The 24,691-nt window shown below is 33.5% G+C and overlaps 1 protein-coding gene across 1 annotated transcript in view; it reads left to right on the top strand.

The window, feature by feature from the left end:
* Positions 1 to 3,940, top strand: part of LOC133193550 (integrin alpha-4-like) — a 59,131-nt gene extending 55,191 nt beyond the window's left edge. Inside the window, exon 21 of the mRNA XM_061329511.1 lies at positions 1,390 to 3,940. Within this exon, the coding sequence (XP_061185495.1) occupies positions 1,390 to 1,668 (279 nt within the window). The 3' untranslated portion in view covers positions 1,669 to 3,940. The remainder of the gene's footprint in view (positions 1 to 1,389) is intronic.
* Positions 3,941 to 24,691: the final 20,751 nt, after the last annotated feature.

Here is a 24,691-nt window from a genome sequence, read left to right as displayed (position 1 = left end):
TGATATGAAGAAAGTTTGACAAAGAGTATGAGATGATCAGTAATTAATTATCACAACATAAAATATGAGGTATATAGGAAAATAATATTTAATACATGTATCATTCAATATTTTGGGATTATTTGCTTGGTATTTGTCTATCTTCTCAGAGATTTAGTACCCCATAAATCACTGTATAATAAAAAGAATATTGGATCATGAATATACGGAAGCCCATTTAGGACCTATCAAAAATTATTTTGAATTCGATATAACGAATTTGTTATAACGAATTTAATGCGTTATAACAATTTTTTTTTAAATCGTTATAATGAATTTAATCTGTCCCTAACAAAAAATACTATAGTAAACTATAGTTAACTATAGTTTATATAGTTAACTATAGTTAATCAAAGTTCCAAAGTTTTTACTATAGTAAATCAAAGTTCCAAAGTTTTCACCATAGTAAATTAAACGTTTGTAAAAAATGGAGAGAAGACCAAGAGAAGATAAAAAATGAACTTTTTCCAAAACAAATTTTAATGTGAAAATGGTGCTTCATTGTCGCTTTAAAAGCCATGAAGTGTGTGTAGCAGCGATAGCTCACTAGTATGCGTTACTCTTCCATTGCAATGAAAAAGGAATATTTTTGGTTCGTTCCTCGCATGGAGCGTTATTTTTTTTTTTTTTAACTACAAACAATCAATTCTTTTGTCAGTTTATATTTAAGTACTTATTTATTTTCAAATGGATAAATTCTGGTTCTGTTGCACCGAAAACGAAAGCAATTCTTCCAACCTACTGATACTTTAATATATACATGTAATTGCATTTAACTCTACCCTATAGGTATTTTTTATTTATGTGAAGCGTTACTAAGTTTTAAATGTAGTAATTATTAAGATAAGCGGACTGATATATTAAATTTGACAAAGCATTTCAAACTAAATGTAACATTTTCCTATGAACGTAACTTTGTAAAGTATGTCCAGCTGTGGTTAGCCGACCAAATCGTGGACATTTAAACTATAAATGTTTCGTACGCCTTGTTCCTGCAGATCACACACCAAACACGCCCATCTTCTTTGTTGAATTCGTTATAACGAATTCAAAATTTGTTATAACAACTTAAATTCGTTATAACAAATTCGACAATTTGAAAATATTTGACAAATATTTGACAATTTTGACAAATTAAGAAATATTTAGGTCCTAAATTGGCTCTGTAATATAGATCTGTGATATATTAAAATATTTTTATTTTAATATTTAAGTCCTATTTGACATTAGAAACAAACTAAAGCCAGTTGTGTATGTTTGTGAAATAAGTGCTATATGAACACATGTTTATTCTTAATCGTCTATGCAAATTTTTAAGATGTTTGATGTCAGACATTTTCTCCTTTACAGTGTGGCTTTTTCAAACGAAAAGCTCGCCAGGAATTGAAACTAAAAATTGAAACGCAAAAGCTGAGTACCGTCCACTTACTTCCGAATGAGACAAGTGCCTCTGAAGAGGCAGACAATGAAACTTTCGTGTTGACGCCATTTCCGAGCGGAAGTGACGACACACAGGTGATGACACCCCCTCCATGTTACATGGAAGTGATGCAAAGAGTGTCAAACTCCTCAACGGAATGCTTCTTCATCTATGACGAGGAGGATGGGTATTTACAGCCCGTGTTTTGACAGTTGAATTATTACATGTAACTGTGCCACCTTTATTGTGTTCAACTAAATAAGAAAAAAAGAAGTCGATACAACAGTAAGAGTCTCGTTTTGCATTTTATTCAGTTATTGTTTTTCTGTTGAGAAGTTTTAAATGTAAGCCATATAACTGTACTTTTAAAAGTATTAATGAAATTTTGCCATCCGTAGAGAATATAGAAATACACTTTTATCAGTAGCTTAAATAAAGATGGATCATTTGTTCTTCAGACAACATTTTATACATGGACATCAGAGACTGTTTTCAGTTTAACGTCATTTTATAGTGTTCAAATGTCTTTGGTGATTCTGAAACACCGGACTCATTTTGCAAAAAAAAAAAAAAAAAAAATGCTCAAGTCTGGACACAATTCGAAAAATCTGTTTCCAAGAAAGATACTTTTCATCTGGGTATAGTTTTCTTTTGCTTTTTGTATAACACGGTTTAGCAATATCAAAAAAAAAAATCTTCATTTCAATTTTTTTTAAAACTTGACTACATGGCTTTTGATGATTGAATCAAAACTTTAAAAAAAATTATTACGTTATAATACATAGTATTTGATTATAATAGAAATTGTTGGAAAGATACTATAAAATATAGATGTTGTTCTGTAGATATCATACAACTGTGCAAAATGATAGAAGTCCAGTGTTTGTTGAAAAACCTTGTATATTCATAAGGTTAATTGAAATATTTCTTTGTATATTCATAAGGTAAATTAAAATATATCTAGAAACAAAAAAATCAAGCTTTTGTTGAAAAATCTTGTACATACAAATTTAAGATATTTAGCGCATAATGTTTGGTTGTACTTCTTGACCAATGAATAATGAATGGAGATCCGCAGCCACATATTAGTTTCTAGTCGTGTCATAGGTTCATAAATATTACGTACAGTGGCCATTAGAGGAGTTCAATATTTATGAAAGCTGACTCAGTTTCGTCTTCGTACACCGTCCTATTGATCTTCTCCTCTTTGACGATATCTGCAGAACGATCTTGGCGATTACTAAGCTATTTGCACGACAGTCGTGTCGAGACTATATACGCAATGCAAACATTGAAAGAAAAATAAATGTATTCGGATTCGGTGACTGTGTTATAATTTTGATTTCATATCGAACTTTAATAGCATACTGTAAATGTATAACATTTGGCTGTGTATTCTTTTTACCGGCTTTGGCGGAACACAGCAATCGCTAAATCAAGTACAAAGCTAAATGCCTTGCACATGTACACATAAATAAGAATATGAAGAAATGCACTAAATCAAATCAATGCTAACTTTTTCAAAAATCAATTTCCGCCAAATATCGTAGACGCTAAATATAATACATTTACAGTATCATGTTCATAGCCTAAAATGACTACTGTTATCTTCTCTACTCGGTATTCATTAGTCCATTATTTACACACTGAATTATCGTCGGATTTTTTCCGTTTCTTCTCGATCATGACAAGGCGGGATGTGACCGGTCGGCAGGGGATGCTCACTCTCCATGGCACCTGATCCCAGCTCCACATATTTCATTCATCTATGAGTATGGAGCACACAAAATGTTGATATATCACTTGACAAAGCCATTTATGTTAAATGGTCGTGAATAGTCAACTGTAAGTAAATTTATTCTGAAAGACACCTTTTGCGCTGCCTGCAGATCAGAATGTCAAGAAAGGATCACTTAGAGTCTGTCTACGTCACTTCGAATTCTTTCTCCTTGAAAACTGCTAGAGGAAGGGATTTAATAATTTGCTCATGGATTGCTTGGAAGAGTGGCTTTTGTAAAATACCAGAGTTTCGGCATTCATAACCTTTGAAATTTTCCTTGAACCTACTTTTACAAAGGTACATGTACCATAAAGTCAATTTGCAGATATTCTTTGTCCTTTGGATGGTGTGTCTGTGCCTTTTGGCAAGTTAGTGCTTCTCATAGGATATGTTGAAATATATCAGTATAACCGTCTAACTGACTACGACATTTGCCTTATTTTCAAGAATACTCCGAACCATTAAGTAAGCTTATGTCTTATGAATTTTGAGAGGTCGGGCTTTGATGAAATATGGGGATAACGAGCAGTGATCAAGCTCAGAATTCCATTGAAACAATAAAAATCGGGAGCAAGGCAAACAAGGACATCTAATAGATAACAGAGGAGCGATCAGGTGCAATGGAGGACTAAGCATCCCCTGTTGACAGGTCACACCCGCATTGTTCTCATTTTCATGATCGGGCAAACGAAAAAGTCCGTAGACATTTCAGTGTTAAAATAATGGCCTAATAATAATTAAGTATGGAAAACATCAGTCAGCATTCGACTTCATGATAGATTTTTTTTTTTTTTTTTTTTGGCTGACGTTTGCTGATAAGGTCATTTTATCGTAAAATTTTGCGAAATGATTACTTTAAACGAGACTGTTGATATCCTTGTTTCATCAATTTGCTTGTGAATAGCTTGTAACTAGCATTAATTTTATATATTACAATGATATTGTCTTTATTTGTAGGGTTCATTATTTTACTAGTATTTAATTATGCAAGTTATAATATACATGATTTGTAGAAAAAAATAACCATCCTTTAGGTTATATATGCATTCACTGGATCAGTTTAGTTTTAACAGAAACTTCTATTTTATATTGTTATTGTCAGTGCATATACATGTACATGTATTAATAAGATACAGGGACCGTTCACGGTAGCTCAGTCGGTAGAGCGCTCGCTTCGTGATCGGGAGGTCGTGAGTTCGAATCTCGGCCGCGACTGACCTAAGTCGATAAAAAATGGGTAGCAACTGTTCCTTCGCCATGCGCTCGGCACTTTGAAGCGAAAGTTGCGGGTCCTTCGGATGAGACCTTAAAAACCGAGGCCCCGTGTCACGGCAGGCGTTGGCACGATAAAGATCCCTCACTGCTCAATGGCCCTGAGTGCCGAGTAAAGGTCAAAATTTGAAGCCCTTCACCGGTATATGGTGACGTCTCTATATGAGTGAAATATTCTCGAATGGGACGTAAAACAACATACAATCAATCAATCAATAAGATACAGGAGATGCTCAACTTTTCTTGTCTAAGTATATACCATGCAGACCGATAGGAAGGTGAGAACGGTTGTGGGTTGGGGCGGGGTCCCTCAATACTTTTGCAAGTTTATTCTTTACTATAGAAAACAAAGTTATTTTACAAATGTGTCCCTCAATAATTTTACCAGTATTTATTATACATTAAAAAACCAAGCTAATTTATGGTAATGTCCCTCAAAAACGTTTGTCGATTTTTTTGAAATTTACTTCTTCAATTATTTTTTGTTTAGCCTGTCAAAATTTTTTGTCAGATTGTGCTTCATGTGGCATGTCCTTTACTAAGATCTCATTGTCTTGTGTTTTTTCAAAGGTTTAATGATCATTTTTATCAATTCATAAAGTACTTGAAAAAGCACTCAACAACGTACATATTCAAAAGAATAGCTCTTTATAATTTAATTTCAAAACGAAAGCATTAAGAAATTATTCTAAAAGCTTAAATAATGATTAAAATTTAAGAATTTTTTTTTCTTTTTTATTTAACTATGAAAATAAGAATGGACATTAGCAATGATATTGCAGCTCTTACTTTCATCATTATACTAAAACATTTTTACCGTTTACTGAGATGTTCGATAAAATCCTTACAAGTTTTGGATGATACTAGTAGAGATATCTCCAATAAATTAGAGTTTCTCTATTGATTTTTGTTTTAGTTTTGCCAAAGGGCTACTTGGTTATTATGGCATAGGGGTAGCAAACTGCTCACTATTTATCAATGATATGATTGTATATTTTTTAACACACATGTACAACATGGTTCAGTGAGGTACACCAATGCACCTTATCTGATAACGAAAAAAATAAGGAAAGCGTGAAGAAGCGTTAAATAAATAAAAAGATAGTGATATGAATTAATGATTAAGTCAGCAGTCTGTGATCACCTTTACTTAAAACTTAGATTTTATTGAATGAGTAATATTGCCAATCAGTTTTTGCCCATTTAAATTCCTAAAATGAGTTTAAAATTATATTTTGTGGAATAGTTTTTACTGTTAATGAAGAATGAATTTCTATGTTACATGTAAGTGTAATAAATGCCAACTCGCGGGACAAATCATCACATAGTTTCAAGAAATCCTGAAAACAGTGGAAAATCCAAAAGAAATTCAAAGAAAATCTAAGTTCTTCGGCAAAAACGAGGATATATATACTTGTAGAGCATCTTCTATGTGGAAATCGTTAGTAGTTTGATAACTCCCCTGTATACTTGGACACAACATTAGAACTGTGATTGTTGCGAAATGTTTGCTCTGTTGGCTGGTGAAACCATCTTTGCTCTTTGGTTAGTGATTCCGTTGATATATATATATATATAACATATTTAGTCATAAATACACATTTTCAGGAATTCTAATCAATCAGATAATTAACTATTTATATTTATCGGGTTTTTTTTTCAGTTTTTCAATTTAAATAATATATTACATAATATAACATATCTTCACTTACCTGTATCACAGATTCTGTGCTGCCAACGATTGCAACCATCAAAAAGAAGTGCATGTTGTCTTGCAGATACTTTTCTCGTACACGCATTACACCGGTCGCTGATGGAATCCATGGTCGAAATGATTGCATTTTAGTTGAAAACCCAAATTCCACGGAAGATCAAAGAACTTTTTTGATAATTAATATGCTCGACATTCATTCATTTATTTATTCCGTTTATTTAATAAATATATATACGGTAGTCCGACTTTGTTATAGTCCGACTTCGTTATGGTCCGACTCTTTTATAGTCCGACATTGTTATGGTCCTTCTTATCTGTCATTGGGCATAAAACACGGTCCCCTGGAAATTCCAAATAATGGGAAACATGTATTAAATAAATCATTTTTGATTTTTTTATAGAGCAACAAACAATTTGAAAGCAGGTGATAAATATGTAACTGATTAATTTGTTTGATTAAAACTCTTGAAGATTAAGGCAACAATATTTTAATTATGAAAACACATACATATGGTTTTACAAGTCATTCACGTATAGTGATAGGGAGGCAAGAATATGCTAGACTGTTGCAGATGAGTTACAATTCAAGTTTGCTTGATCAGGCCCCATGACCATAAACTGTGAACAGACTCAAGTTAAAATTTAGATTTTTAATATCTCAAATTTTATTTAATATCATGTTTTTAAAATTACAAGTTCTACAATATTCAAACGCATAATATACTAAATTGAAATTTTAAGTTTAAGTTTATATTTTTGAGACCTGGAGTTTTAATGCTATCCTCTCATTTAGGTCTGGAAAAATTTTGCTTACTTGAATGTTTGAATGTCTGTTTAATTATCACAACAATGATATTCACAAAGTAAACAAGAGGCCCATGGGCCACATCGCTCACCTGAGTAACTTTGGCCATGTTGTTCTTTACCAGGTTTCCCCCCACGTAATACCTATTGTGGCCCTGCCCTACCCCCAGGGGTCATGATTTGAACAATTTAGAATCTACACTACCCCAGGATGCTTCCACATAAGTTTCAGCTTTTCCGGCCGAGTGGTTCTTGAGGAGAAGATTTTTTAAGATTTTTCCTATATATTTCAATGTAAAACTTGGATTCCCTATTGTGGTCCTGCCCTACCCCCGGGGGTCCTGATTTGAACATTTAGAATCTACACTACCCAGGATGCTTCCACTTAAGTTTCAGCTTTTCTGGCCCAGTGGTTCTTGAGGAGAAGATTTTTAAAGATTTTTCCTATATATTTCAATGTAAAACTTGGATTCCCTATTGTGGCCCCGCCCTACCCCCAGGGGTCATGATTTGAACAATTTAAAATCTACACTACTTGAGGATGCTCCCACTTAAGTTTCAGCTATTCTGGTCCAGTGGTTCTTGAGGAGAAGATTTTTTAAGATTTTTCCTATATATTTCAATGTAAAACTTGGATTCCCTATTGTGGCCCCGCCCGGGGGTCATGATTTGAACAATTTAGCATCTACACTACCGCAGGATTCTTCCACATAAGTTTCAGCTTTTCTGGCCCAGTGGTTCTTGAGAAGAAGATTTTTAAAAGATTTTTCTTATTAATTTCAATGTACAACTTGGACTCCCTCTTGTGGCCCCGCCCTACCCCCGGGGGGTCATGATTTGAACAATTTAAAATCTACACTACCGCAGGATGCTTCCACATAAGTTTCAGCTTTTCTGGCCCAGTGGTTCTTGAGAAGAAGATTTTTAAAGATTTTTCCTATATATTTCAATGTAAAACATTGATTCCACATTGTGGCCCCGCCCTACCCCCAGGGGTCATGATTTGAACAATTTAGAATCTACACTACCCCAGGATGCTTCCATATAAGTTTCAGCTTTACTGGCCCTGTGGTTCTTGAGAAGAAGATTTTTTAATGACCCCACCCTATTTTTGTCTTCTCTTGATTATCTCCCCTTGTGAGGGGACTTGGCCCTTCATTTTAACAATTTAAATTTCCCTTCACCCAAGGATGCTTTGTACCAAGTTTGGTCAAAATTGGCCCAGTGGTTCTTGAGAAGAAGTCAAAAATGTGAAAAGTTTACAGACGGACGGACAGACAGACAGACAGACGGACAGACAGACGGACAGACGGACAAAATGTGATCAGAAAAGCTCACTTGAGCCTTCGGCTCAGGTGAGCTAAAAAAATCTTCATTTTTAGATTTTTCATATTTAAAACAAACAAAAATACGATGATTTAATATTGGACTATTTCTTTATACTTCTATAACTTTCTCACTATACTTTCATTGCGACATCAGAAGGTGTGAATTTCATCGTGTATATATTTCTCCGTGTATATCTATACGTGTATATTTCTACATATATATTTAAAAACGTGAATGTACAAGAAAATGATAATCAAATCTTGGTACGCTTAAAAATCACAGGAAATGGTAATACATTGTACAAAGTCATGTATATTTTGCTCAACATAAGAATAAACACTCTTTTAAAATTATTTTTATGACTAGAAAAGAAGGGAAAGAACACAACACTTTGTTGGATCAAGCTAGTGAAAATTGGAATAAAATCTTCAATAAACCCACTCAGATTAGCATAGTTAAATGATCTTACAATAATTTTAGATTCCCAATCTAGCCCTTGAGATGTTATTGAATTGGTGCCTTGAAAAGTTTTTCTATTGCAAAACATAAAATCAAATGTTGAATGAAAAGGTAATCATATTACTTGGAATTTCAGTATCCAGAAAGAATATTGGGAATCAAAAATTACAGCCACAAAATACAAAACATATATCTGGTTAGGATAAAAGCAAAGGAGGAAGAATATCTAAATATTTTTTTGTTTGTTGTTTAACGTCCCTCTCGAGAATTTTTAATCATATGGAGACGCCACCACTTGCCGGTGGAGAACTGCAAATTTTGACCTATGCTCGGCACTCAGGGCTATTGAGCAGTTAGGGATCTTTATCGTTCCAGCACCTACTGCGACACGGGACCTCGGTATATACGGTCTCTTCCGAAGGACCGGTCTTCACGTCCCACAGTGGGATTCGAACCCACGATGTAAGGATCAACTCCCAACTCTGTGACTCTAGAGCAGACGCTCTTACCACTGCGCCACGCGGGCGACTCTTAGTATTTAACTATAATTTATTAATATATATATATATATATATATATATATATATATATATATATATATATATATATATATATATATATATATATATATATATATATATATGTGTGTGTGTGTGTGTGTGAGGGTGTGTGTGTGTGTGTGTGTGAGTGTATGTGTGTGTGATAGACCACAATTTAATCATTCTTATCTCTTTTGATGGATTTTATTTTTCTAAATGAAAAATCAACATTGATATGTACCAGAAGTACCAGATGAAATTATATGTGACCATTAGAGGAAGAGAGTCATTTACTACCAAGTTAATAGAAACGTTCTGGATTGACCATTGGTACATGTATTAACCAAATAACTTTGTACCAGACAAACAACATTTTAATTTGTTAATTCGATCATTGCAATATATGTCATAAATTTTACACAGTGTTTTTATAATAATTCTGGTACAGATATTATTACACATAAAAAAATTGGTCATTATTTGGACTAAAAATATCATTTAAAATGGACTAAAAATTGGTCATGTCGTTGTGATTACTCAAATGGACAAAAATAGGTCATTAATTATTCATTACATCAATTGGGGTAAACAGAACCATATCAACATTGACCGGTGACAACCAACAAATACTTGCCGATGTTTTATTACGGCGTAATCAAATATACGAAAAAATGAAATATGGACATTAAACACTGCTCTCTTTTAAGATAATGTGTAACATATATGTGTTAACCTCTCATTTTAGTTGTTACATTTTACTGTTTTAAGACAAAATGCGACGTTGCTGTAAAAAGTAATTGAATAAATTGACCAAATGCAACATACATGGTAATGGACCAGTAACAATTTACAGTGAAATCACTAATATTTGTGGGGATTTAATTTCATACAGCAGTATGATGATTCTCCAAAAACCACGAAATTAAATCCCCTCGAACCAGTATTTTTTCCCCAGAACCACGAAAATATGACCCCACGAAAATTACGTGATTTTACAGTATATCAAAATGTTACATGCTAGTGTTACAATTTACCGATTTATGACATATGACAGCACTTTATTCGCTTAATTGTACATATAAAGAGAAGTGGAAACACAGCGGCGTGTAGTACGTTACACAGTGATAATATACAATTTAAACTTTCATTCTTATACGTCGAGGGATTGAAGTAAGAGATGACTTGCACCAAAACCATAGGAATTGCTGGAACAACCGATGCAATGAGAAAGGAACGCAATATCTTGAACGCTTTTAACTTCCACCTACCTCCCACTTCGGTATTTAGCTGTTTGATTTTCGTTTGGTTTTGTTTTCTTGAACTTGGCAAATTTTCCTGTGATTGTGTGGTTCCAAGTTTATTCTTTCTCCCTGGAAAGTTATTAGCTTTTCCCAAAAATCCTGTGGATTTGGAAAAAGAAACCATCTTTGCTGCCTTTCTTTGTGAAGGTTCTTTAGTTACTGGTTTTGTCGAAATGCGTTTTAATGTTTCTGTATTTTTTCTTCCATCTTCAAATCCCTCAGTATTATCAGAAAAAGTAGAGCATTTTGTCCGACTTTGGCCCATTTCCTGTTTATTATTCGTTCCGAATTCTGATACTGTAATGAAAGCATCACTCGAATTTCCGCGTGAGTTGACATTTGAAAGAATAGCAGTTTTTATCTTTTTAGCAATGCAAAAATACATAACGGACACGATAATGATTTCCAGTGAAAAGATCGTCCTAGTTATGTTCACAACCAGAGTGACATTGTCACCAAAACGTTCCTGGCCATCACATCTTTTTGAATTTTCCCGCGAGTACATAAGAAACAGAGGTAGAAATATACAGGTTGAAATTGACAAAGAACATCCGAGGAATATGAGTCTAGTTTTCAATTTTGTCATCTTAACAAATGTTTTTACTGAAAGAGCCTTTCAGAGCACAATATCGCTCGACACAAATATAAAGGAGATGGTTAAAAGCATTATGTCTGCCAATGGTACACATAAGGATGAATACCACACACATGTATTCTTGGTAGTTTGTCAGGAACAAGAGAAGGAAATAAAAAACATTTGTCAAAATTTCAGTTGAAGAGATTATAAGAAATACAATATTCTGGTTTCGCTTTCGTAGATTTCCTAAGATGATACAAGCAGCCACGCTTAGCAATGTTGAGATGCACAGGATACCTCCAAACACTGGAAAAATAAAACTTCCAAGATCTCCAAATGGATGAATATAAGGCTTTTTGTCCAATTTAATGATGAATTCATTTCTTTATTTGTACTCCTTTTATTTGAATTATTCCAACAAATGTGGATAAACACATTGTTTCAATGGACACTAGGTTTTAATGAAATCTTTGTTCTGTTAATAAAATGTGGTTAATGTAATACAATGTGTTAGGGATCAGCGCTATTCTGAAACGCCTTTTCATATTTCCTCTGCTCAGTTAAAGGTACCAAAAGTAGTTTACCACTGTCTTGACTTTATTCGACGTGAAAAATTGATTTATTAACGGTGGCACTAGCATTTTTCTCCAAGTTGATGGCTATTGTTGGAAAAGTGGGGATCAGACTGAATTTCATTTTTTTTTTCAAAATCACCTGTTACTCCTCAATAATATCATGCTTTATATCGTCTGTGTATTTGTTTTGATACAAACGGTTTTTTTTCATTTATAAACCCCGTGATTTTCATTTTAAAATACAGGTAACATGTGTATGAGTACTTAATTTAACAAAATTGATAGTTGCATCTGAAATATGGACTTATATGCAACTATTAATTTTGTTACTTCTGAAGGCACTTATTTTATTAAACACCAATGAGTTATGGACTTATTAGTGTTCAGTAAAATTAGTGCCTTCAGAAGTAACATTCTTGCCAATCTTTGAAGGTTTTCAAGCATGGTTCAATAAAACGTGTAAAATTGACTAGAATTTTCAGTTAATACATGAATTTCCTGGTCTATTCAGTTGTTACATGTAGTTCCTAAAACGGCCAGTAAATACATGTATTTACTGAATGGTTTAGGAAATACATGAAATTTCTGATTTCACATATTTACTGTAACATATGCATGTATTTGATTCATTAACATAGAATGAAACTCGACTGTCAGCGGAGTGGTCACTGAAAGGTCTGGAGAGGTAATTGAACGGCAATATGTGGGTAAGCATATTATGTGAACCACATTTTGAAAATGCCTTTTCGTTCATTTCCTGCAAACGCTAGGCAGGATAGTACAATAAGATGTGCATTCAATTCGTAAACAAACCGATTTGTACACAAACTAATTCATACACAAGGAGTCAATTCATATACAAAACAGAGGTAAATCCGTACACAAGGTCTTCCTGTATACAAAAGTGAGAAGTAAATTCGTACAAAAATGTTTTTTAAACGATATTCTATGTAAAAATGAAAAATCTATTTTTTTTTATGACAGGTTTAACTCGTATAAAAGAATTGGAATGACTGTATTTAAAGTGAAATTTTGCCAAGTAGAAACTAATGATGATATGTATTCAGTTATTAAGTTATTCTCTTATGTTCAAACCGTTCACGGTAGCTCAGTCGATAGAGCGCTCGCTCCGTGATCGGTAGGTCGTGAGTTCGAATCTCAGCCGCGACTGACTTAAGTCGATAAAAAATGGGTTCGGCACTTTGAAGTAAAAGTTGCGGGTCCTTCGGATGAGACCTTATAAACCGACGTCCCGTGTCACGGCAGGCGTTGGCACGATAAAGATCCCTCACTGCTCAATGGCCCTGAGTGCCGAGTATAGGTCAAAATTTGAAGCCCTTCACCGGTATAAGGTGAGGTCTCTATATGAGTGAAAAATTCTCGATAACAACATATAATCAATCAGTCAATATCTTATGTTCATTTAGATGTAGTGATAGAAATATCGCTGCATTACTTATGCTTTATAGTTACGTTTTTTATTCTTTCTATGTAACGGTATCTATTAAAAATTGAAATTCAAACAAACTACTGTGATCGTAGAAACTATTATAATTTTTTCCAAAATATTTTTAAAAATAAAATATTTTAGTCTAAAATTAGTTTTTTTATGATTTGACAATACTTGCTACTTTCTTATTAGTCCCCTACCGGTGAAACCGGAGGGGACTATAGATTTCCTCTGAGTCTGTCCGTCCGTCCGTCTGTCTGTCTATCCGTCTAGCTGTCCCTCTGTCTGTCTGTCAGTCTGTCCCACTTTTTTCCGCACTTTTTTTTCTAAACGCTTGCAGATATTGAGCTGATTTTTGATATGTGAGTGTATCTTGATGAGTTACTGGTCAAGTTCGCATTTCGTTCCGCTTCAATGATTTTTGACGGAATTATGACCTTTTCAATTTTTCAGGATTTTCCGCAATTTTTTCCTAAACGCTTGCAGATATTGAGCTGATTTTTGGTATGTGACTTTACCTTGATGAGTTATAGATCAAGTTTGCATTTCGTTTCGCTTCAATGATTTTTGACGGAGTTATGGCATTTTCAATTTTTAACGGGAACCAGATTACACTTGCCGGTAGGGGACTAGTATTGCTAATGCAATACTTTCAGAATGCTTGTTTTATATGCAGTTTTCATGAACATCTTTAGTCACCGTTTCTGGTATACTTCCGGTCAATTGTTGATGTTCAAAATGAGGTTTTTTGAAAGCCGATTAATTTTTAGTAGATGTTATTTATCAAAGGAATTGCAAACCTAGCTATACTTCTGAAACATTGGGTATTCTTATGCCTACTACTGATTCACATGGGACAAAATATTGAAAAATGTCAAGCAATTCGGCAAAGGGAAAGAACTGATAGGGCTAGGAATAAATCCCCATTTTTCTACACGTGTTGTTCATATTGAGCAAATATCAAAGCCTTCTCTGATATCATAGTCGCAAACCACGGCCAAAATGTACGATCCTCTCCCACTCTGGCCTGGTTGAAGGAGAAGACAATATTTCGTAGCCCATAAAATTATTGACCAATGCGAGTAAAGCATAGTCGGATAATGAACTTTGACGTGACCTTTCAATACCCAATCGCAGTATACGAAACATTTCTTGTATACTGTTGATATCAATTGTTGATTTCAATTGCGATGGAAACAAATATTGTCATTGGCTGTACATGACGTCACAATATAGAGGCGTAAATATTCAAGATTACGACTCTTTTTGTGATCAAGCAGCCACGGGTAGGAGAGAGCTAAATGCGGACTCCGGATCGTGGCTTGAGACGATGTCTCTGATATGTGAATGTTATTTTACTAGGCTTACAAACTCTTGTCCTTAACTGAATTCCTCTTCTTTTTTTTTAAATATTTTGTACCACATAATTCAAAAGAAACAGTGAAATACTCGGTGTTTCTGAAATATCACCAGATTTATCAATCCCATTATTAATAAATAGCTTAGGCTAACTTTAAAGTAATGTTTGCTTGCCCTCTCCCGAGTCAGGGTTAAAAAAATGGGTAATATTTTTCTCAGAAAATTTCAATTTCAAAACTAAATTTTAAAATCTATTGTCCAGAATACATCAAAAAAAATATTGCTTTCAGGGGGTTAAAAAAAAAAAAAGGTTTGAGTCGGGCCATTTTTGGCCAGTCGGTCGGGAGAGGGTAACCAAACAATTGTTTAAAGATGGCCTTAAATATGCTTTCTTTTTTTCGATAGCAGTAATTTTGAACATCCCTAGACAACAGGAAATGTATAAAATAAATGGGAGGCTATCTATGAGAACTGCATGTATCATCAGAAAGCACGGGGTATTGTCATGAAATAGAATAATAACAATAATTAGAATTTTTGTTATTAATCCAACATTTTAGATAAATGCATCATGAGAATAATCACCAACAATTTCTGGGAAGACTATAAATGTTTTTTGCATCGGTCTAATAAATTCTATGTTGATCGGTCTATCAGTCCAAAATAAGAATTGTTAGACCGTAAAAAGGCTACGTCACATGTTATTAAAAGTCGTTCTTTGAAAATAACCGAAGTATAGTATTGAATGTCATGGTTTTCTCAAAGAGACGAAAATAATGTTTAGCCTTAAAAAAATATATAAATAATAAAAAGTAAAAGATAACGTGATATAATGATTTTATAATTAGTTTTTCATTCCCTATAATTGTTTCATGTTTATTATTAAAGCAAATGTATTAATGATAAAGTTGTTTTTCATATATTAATAAAATCTACTCAAAAAGTTTCACTCTAGTATTTCAATATTACATATGTATATCTGAGGTGAAGTGTATATTAACAAAACAGTTACAAACTGGGACTCAGCAACATATGCTTTGTTCGAGCTGTAGGTGAAATGCTGCCCTTTGCCTAGGGCCTCGGGGAATATTTTCATCTTCAGCTCCAACAAATTATATATTGCCCTCATACCCACTCAAAAACTGTATATTGAAATATGAAGATAACGAACAGTATTCAATCTCGAAAGTCCAATGAAACGATACGAATTTGGAGCAGGGCAAACACTGACCTCAAATTTTAGAGGTGGGATCAGGTGCAATGGAGGAGTGAGCATCCCCTGCAAACCGGTCACACCCGCCGTGTGCTCCATGTCATGATCGGGAAACAAAAACCGGAAATGTCCGTAGACAGTTCAGTGTATAAATAATGGCCTAACAATCAGTATGAAAAACGTCAATCAGCATTTGACTCAATGACAGGATGAGTGTGCTGAGAAGGTCATCGTATCGACCGAAAAACTTGCGAAAAGATAACTTCAAACGAGACTGTTGATATCCCTGTTACGTAAAATTGTTTGTCAATAGCTTGTCTTGTTTTAGAAATTGTACATACGTAGATCCTATTTTCATAAACTGTCGAACTTTTTGGGTGGTCCTTTTTCTACACTTGCAAGCCACTGTATAGCCAGCGATGTTATTGCGATTTATTTCATTTTTCAATGTACATGTATTAAACATACCTCCATTGCATTTACTATCTTTTTAGCCATTCTTGGTGCTTTTTAGGGACTGTCTCATTTCTGGGGCTGACATTTTACATTTGGTTTAATAAGACCAATTTAATAAGACAGACAACTCTTACTATTAACTCTTACTTCTGATTATAAATTTAAAAAACGAGTTCTAGTACAAAACTTCCAATGAAGTCTTCTTATATTCTTATACACTTCTGCATCTATAATAGATAAAGGAATGTGTCAAAAATAATACATTTCTTTGAGAATTCATAAAGGTATAGAAAGTATTTTTTTATTTATTCTAAAATTAATATAATTTCTAATACGTTTCATTTGTTCCTCTAAATTTGTCCTAATTGTAAATTTTTCAGGGTCAGTGTTTGTTGTATGGAGGATGTTGTTATTAGTTTACTAACAAAAACATGATAAAGCAATTTTATTTCACTGGATATCGGGTCTCGTATTACAAAACTTTCTATGTAGTACTGGTGATCTGGCTAAGATTATACAAACACATTTTGCGTGTGTGTGTTTATGTGTAACATCTTGTAATACTTGCATAAATATCACAAAGGAAAAAAATTCTCACAAGAAACACAAAATTGAAAAAAGGGTACACATTCCTGTTTTTTCCTTAAACTCCAATATGCCAACAAACGAAATGACGCGGTTAATATAAGTAATATTCTTAATCACAAAAGGGTCCAGTCTTGTATTCCACTATATTTCAAGTTGAAGACTACACCTTGTATTTCCTACAAATATACATTGACTATTGCTTCCAAACGTTTTAATTACAAGAAAACTTTACAGGGCCTAGATATTGAATATCTGAAACATAATCCTTCTTCGTGTTCATGTTCTTCTTCATCCTGCTGGACACGTTATTACTGGTGGCGTAAATATAGTTAATAATGAGGACCTTAGATCACTAATTTTAAAAGGTCCTAAATATAGGGAACCCCGATCCTTTAACTGGCGTCGTAATTTCATACATATTATGAGTTCCGTAGAGGATTACGCCAGGCGGTGGGTCAGACATGAAAAAGAAGACCTTGACATTTTGTCAGAATGGATTAAATGTATCAGATATGTTAAAGTCTCGCATTTAACGATTGAGGAACCGTATGAAAACCACCTGTCCTTCTGTATTCAATAATTCAAATGTGAAAAAAGAAAATGTATGAAAGATTGTATTTGCTGACAAGGTCATTGTATCGACCATAGAACTTACGAAATGATGACTTTAAACCAGACAGTTGACATTCTTGTTTCATCAACTTATTTGTCAATAACGTACCTCGTTTTAGAAATTGTTCATACGTAGAGCATGCTCTGGCGTATCGAATCAACTGAGGGATATAAACCCCGTATGCAGGTGATAAGGGTATACTGCTGCATAAGTAACGGAAGTTGACGATTGAAAAGTTAAAGTCATCACGTTTATCATACAGCTTTGTTGTTTAATTAGCATTAACGTCTTTTTTTAGGAAAATATCCAAATATGAAACAGATTTGTCAGACTCTGTGGTATCTTTTATCTCAAGCTCACCGAGATATATCGTGTCGACATATGAATGGAAATAACTATTGTTAATTGACAATACGTCGTCGCTATATTTAAATGTCGAGTTGAAGGCCACAGCAAGTGTTTTCTTCTTTTTACGTGAAAGATTTTGAACAAATTCTGCTTCATATGAATACAGAAATAGGTCTGCTTATAACGAGGCACAATTAGTACCCATCTGAATTCCAATAGATTGTTGGAAGACCTGGTCTCCAAAAACCACATAGACATTGTCAATCAGGAACTCGGGCATCTTTTTAATGTCAACTTCAGAGTACTTGTGTGTACAATCGGATTGTTTTTTAACAAAGTAATTTTGCGTATATGATTTACATTATGACCCCTGGGTCGAGGCCTCTGCTGGTGGACTGTTAGTCCCCGAGGACCTCTACAGCCCAGTAACCTAGAACCTCGGTACTAGCTTGAAAATACGGATATATATTTAATTGCAGTGGTAAAATTTAGAAATTTATTTCAAAATTAAGGATTATCCCCCTCATGCATAGCTCTGATCCTTCGAGGTATTCAGCTCCAGTCTTTGGCACCTTTTTTCAGCTCTTCCAATACTTTTTTTTTTTAATATTTTGGATTTCCAAAGTGTCGGCTTGAGCATCACTGAAGAGACATAATTTGTCGAAATGAGCATCTTGTGCATCAAAATTGGTACCGTATATGGTTTACATTCATTAAGTCAAATGCTGACTGACTTTTTTCATACTAATTGTAATTGTTAGGCCATTATTTATACACTAAATTGTCGACGGAGTTTTCCGTTATTTCCCGATCATGACAAGGAGCACACGGCGGGTGTGACAGGTCGGCAGGGGATGCTCACTCCTCCATGGCACCTGATCCCACCTCTGATATCTTAGAGGTCCGTGTTTGCTCTGCTCCTATTTTGTAATGTTTGGACATTTGAGCTCGAATACTGTTAGTTATCTCCATGTATTTCATGTGAAAAAATAAAGATCCAGTAGGTACAGTATTATGAAAACAAAAAATACATGCATAAGAATAGGTGATAATTGAATTACAAATAATATAAATAATGTTTGTATATAAATATTGCAACATTCACAAAAAGAAAAAAAAATAGACAGTAGTTGTAAATCTAAAATTTCTCTCAATGACTACGAATCTATGTACAAAAAAATTTTGGACAAATATTTAGGATTATCCTATAATAGTTCTACTAACAATTGTTAAGGCCTTGGATAATAAAAACTAGATTTATGCTAAATTACCCAGTCTTGTTGCCGTCGGGGATACTTTTGGTTCGCTCCAGCATGGTGTACACATGTACCTGTATGATGTTAAGTGCAAGTAGGGCAGCAATCATTTTTTATTTAATATTTAGTTGTATATAGTGCAAATAACATTAAACTATTTCGAAGTTCTTTATGTGTTTGTTGAGCTTTTAAATTCCATAAACCTATAGAAATGATAAATTTCAGGTTTACTGTTTTGTGTAAGGCTTTCGTAGGGTAACAGTAAAAACCTAACCTACATACTACCTAACTGACCTTCTACACTGTTCTTCTGGCACGTTTCTCTTCTGATAGACCTCTTAGTTGTGACTACAAAATTATATGGCAATTACATTATTTTAATTAACAAAAGCAAACTGTCAATAAAACAAATTTGATGCTATTCACAAGGAGGAGTTGAGAGGGACATATAATTATATTACATTTCCTAAATAAGAAAAAAAACTTAAGGGGAGCGGCGTATCCCTCCCTCAAATGAGATAAAGAGGGGAGCGGGGAAGCGAATGAGAGGAAAATGTTTGACATCATTATGTTTGTAGCGTTAATTAGCTGTTCTGAAGGCGCCTCATTTTGTGAGTATTAATTGACGGCTGATTTTTTATCACCCCCCTCCTATTGGAATCCTGGATCCTCCATCTAATTTCATATATCTTGCCAGATTTTGGGTGCATTGAACTTTATTCAGCGTGGTTTTGAACTTTTACACTTTGTTGTTTCTAGAAAGACCCTTTTCATTCATGCATTTTGACATGCATGACAGTCAAGTACGTTGACAAGACCACAAAATAAATTACAAAATTGACGCAGGCATGGGGGTAAAATAGATGATGTTTTTGTCAGCGGCTGACTTGGTCCAACTCATTCTAAACATTTTTTTGGACTTTACATGTAACATTCACTTCAGGAATGTTAAACAGTAACTCCTTGTTATGATTTGAAACTTAATACAAAGGCCTAGTTAACAAAAAAAGGTTGAGATTATCACTCTAACTGAATCATTGGCTGATCGAATATAATGTCCCGATCGTGAATTTTCATTCATGTAAAGATGACACCTGCTTAAGGTGAAGTGCCACTAATTTTGACCTATACACGTTGGTCACGGCCGCAGTTGAGGATTTTATCGTGTTTACACACATCACGACACGGTACCGCAGTTTTTAATGTCTCATCCGAAAGACCCTTGACTTTACGTCTAATACCAGGCGCTTGGTGAAAAGTCACTTTGTTGTCTTAACATTCACACGGCACAGTGAACAAGAATCGCCAGCGCCCAGCCTCATCATTCTACCCGGAGTGATGGTTTTATTATTCAGGGTCTATATTTAAAAAAAATATTATGCTCTGTAATTTGTTTATAATACATTTGTATAAAAATATATTTTTGAATTAAAATTGACGTAGTTAGGATTCAAACTTACAAACATTACACCCAGAAAGATAGAAATATTATACTAAGGAAGGGGTCTGTAATATTAGAATAGTAAATTTGTTCTGGGATATGTAATGGGATAGCATATCAACAGTGTATGTAAAGCCCTTCTGTTTTAGTTCATTTTACTTTTTATCTTAATTTACTTATCCTTTATGCGTCACATTTCCCCAAGCGCCTTAACATATATCTTCCAACCATCCTTTCATTTGAAAATTTTAAAGTCAAAATGATGTAATATGCACTTAGTTCTACTCCATGCCTCGACGACGAATTTCTTGAAAATTCAAATGTATTTATTTCTTTTTCTTTGTCAGAGAGTGAGTATAATTAAAATTGTTGCAAATTCAAAACTCCCATCTATCGGTAAACAGTCAAATCTCGTTATCTCAAACTCGATGGGGCCGAGAAAAATTCGAGATTTCCGATGGTTCGAGAAATCGAGGGTAAAATACTTAAAGAATAAGTGATTGGACCTTCCAACTCTTTTCGACTTATCCATGGTATTCGAGATATTAGTGTTCGAGATAGCGAAGTTCAACGTATTTTATATGCAGGTTTGCCACCACAATATGTTTGGATTGAAAACATATCAAAACTTTAGCAGATTATTATTATGATTATTAAAACGATTTGGGCAGATAGAGATCAAAGAGAATAGTTTGGAGAAAAAAAAGTTCACAAAAGTATATATTTTAAGGTCCTTTAACCCTTTGGGAAGAGAGATAACTCTCATTGGAATAATTGGCTGTTTTCCTCTGTAAAATTGACATGTTAAAAATCAATTTCTTTCAAATTTTGCCCTGAAAGATATCCTGATATTGTTTGCATTTTACTTATAAATTAGACATCTTTACGTGAGCATTCACACAACATTTTATATGTGTGAACAGGGGGATGATTCATCATAACGCCGCTTCGTGATAATTTTGTCACTTCTGGTCATTGACGTCTTTCAGTGATTAATATACTAAATCATACGATATACCAACAACGTCAAATTATGTGCGTTATTTCATTCATCTGATGAACTTGAGATTTCTCAAGTCATTTCAGGATTTACTGTAAGAATTATTTTGTTAATCGAGAAATGAAACTTAAAATGAAACTCGCACTTAATTAATGATAACCGAGGGCTTTCATAAAGGTGTGTGATTTATATAATTTTGTTAAAGTTTCCTTACTCAGTGAGCAAAATAATATACCGTGTATTTACGATTTAGTCAAGGCTTATGATTAATTTTTTTGTTGTTGTAACAAACATGTTTTTATCATGTAAGTAAATTTAAATACGGACAACTATAAAGATGTACACAATTTCTAGGGAACGTTTCCAGAAGTCTCCAAAAATTCATGTATATGTTGTTGGAAGGCGAAAAACATTAAATATATCATTGAAAAATGAATCTCCTTTGTAATTGACTTACAAAAAATGTTATCCAAGTTCCTTTTGCAGACCTCGTTTGTCTCATTCGTAGTTATTCAAAACCTAGATGGGAACATATCATGTTGAAATAAGCTAAGAAATGAACGATTAAAGAGTCAAATGAAGAGTTTCAAAATAAAAATGAACTGCATCCGTTGTTTGCAGAACAGGTCCATAGAACGAGGCGGGGGGGGGGGGGGGGCTTTTCAAACCACTGCTCCGGGCTTGCAGAACGAACGGGGTGAGGAAATGCTGGCGTAGAGGGTACAAGGTATGGGTAGAGGCGCTGTGTGGCAGTAAGATAAAAATGAAGTATAAGTGTGCTGTATTCCCGAAGGTCAACCAAATTGGTTGAACCAATATGCAATTCCAGAGATAAAACAAATAATGAAGGAAGTGGCCCCCAATCTCAGAGACCTGGGAGTCGAACGTAGCCAAGACTGGCCTATATATATCCCAGACTAAAGATTAAAATTATACATGACTAATTAAACATTCATTCATTTATTCTCTCAAAAACTATATAAATGGTACAAGAAGTACATACATGCATATTTACAACATTTATGCAGAGATTATTTAGATTGAGAAGGACAGAGATCGAGTGTCATAAATTTTGATCACCATGATAAATATACACAATTTTCTTAAGAATGCAGGATCATTATTTGCCATCAAATCACAGAATTTTACAATATTTAATTTGGAAACACATATTTTTGTAACAAAAAATAATTTCCAAATATTAGTACCAGGTAAAATTTCTTAACTTCAAAGTTGGTAATTTCAACTTTCATTTTGGCTTTTCCAACTTTAAATTTGACTTTTGGTAATTCCAACTAAAAATATGGCGGTTGGTAGTTCCAACTCTCATTTTGGCTTTTTCATTTTTAAAGTTGGCTTTTCCAACCGTTTTGACCTTCATGCATTTCGTTCGTATACTTTGTAGTTAATTGGACTCATGTTGCTGTTTTAGAATTACATTTTTTTTTATTATAATTATGATGGAAGAAGAAAAAAAATTTTCATCGAGTTTTTAGGTACATAATTGAAACTTTTTTTAATTCATGATCGTTTGTCTTTGTGACATGAAATTTAGTGTTCATCCATCCTATGAATCAAACACCTATTATGTTAAAATTCATTTTCAATATATATATATATATATATATATATATATATATATATATATATATATATATATATATATATATATATATATATATATATATATATATGTTTGATCTCATTAAGGTATGGTTGAATGCTCTTATTTACAGAGTTGTATGAAGTTACTATATACTCTATAAAAGTGTACAAGACGGACCAACAGAAATATGAGGGCTTTTAAGGTTGAAAGTTATATGTAAGGTCATGGGAAAGGTGAAGGTAAAAAATAATTCATTTGACATTAATTGTTCATCAGCTTGTTTAAGTGTATTAAATTTGCATTAATAAAGATGAAATAATATTGAATAAAGAAAAGAAACCTAAAGTCAAAGAAAGGACTAGAGAAAGCTCAAATTAAAGTTGGAAAAGCAAACATTAAAGTTCGAATTACCAACCTTAAAATTGGAAAAGCCGTCTTTAAAGTTGGAATTACATTTTAAATTGAAATTACCAACTTTAAAAAAATTTACGTGACACTAATCTGATTCCGTAAATATTACATATTGCAATACATTCCAGTCAGTAGTGAAATTCTCCTCCAATTCGGTTATTATTACACTGATAACACACTCTTTCAACATTATTATTCATTTTAAAAATCTACGCAATGGGTAAATAAATGACAGGCGTTGACATTACGTAAGATGAGTGAAATATTCACAGGTATTGAGTACTGTAATTAAATGACTTCTTGATGTTTTGAAATGAAGATCAGATAATTACACGATGTTGTTTCTATAACCTTGTATATACAGATAAACAGTGCTTGAGATACAGCACTTTGTCTTTTTGTAATAACAGATCAAGTGTCCGAATAGTGTCACTCGTAAATAAAGAATTAGATTCGTTGAACTTATTGTGAGAAATAAAATATGACATAAGCAAGAAATTGAAAAGTAAAGTCCAAAATAAAGTTTTTCTGAAACTGCGAATTTTACACCTTGATAGATTTTATGATATAAATACTCCTCTGAGGAATGCATCGAATTTTTAAAAGATCCAATTCAAATTTGAGCTATTCACCTTATTTTGTACGAAACTCGCCATACGCACGTACCAAGATTGTCCATGCAGCAAAGATAGGCAGTAGGTTACTTATAATAAAACCTTCAAAACTCTTATGTGTATTTAGTAGATGTATCTCTCACTTTTGATCTCCTTGTTCAAACTAGTACTAATCTCAGTTACACCTTAAAAAACTGACGTCTTTGCCCCATCAGATGTTGTTTACGATTATTTTCATAACTAAACTTTCTCTTCAGCTTTAAGGGTTAGATTAATGAATTAATCAAATGTGCAAAAATGCGATTGGGGTTGCACTGTTAGATTCATTTACAATTTCTCTTTAATGAAGTAATAAAAGTTTTTCTTATGATTATGTATTGGTATTGGTGCAGCTATATAAAGGTTGAAGTAATAAACCATACGTGACGAAATGTGGCCTATTCGGAAAAAAAAACTTGGAGATATTCCAATAACTCCAAACAGTCATTAAAATATTAATTAAATTATCAAATGTGGTTCTTTTTGTT

Source organism: Saccostrea echinata, unplaced genomic scaffold (assembly GCF_033153115.1).
Source record: "Saccostrea echinata isolate AGI-Se365-2 ecotype Australia unplaced genomic scaffold, CSIRO_AGI_Sech_v1 ptg000028l, whole genome shotgun sequence".
NCBI classification, from domain to species: Eukaryota; Metazoa; Mollusca; class Bivalvia; order Ostreida; family Ostreidae; genus Saccostrea; species Saccostrea echinata.
This window is presented reverse-complemented; position numbering and strand designations above follow the sequence as displayed.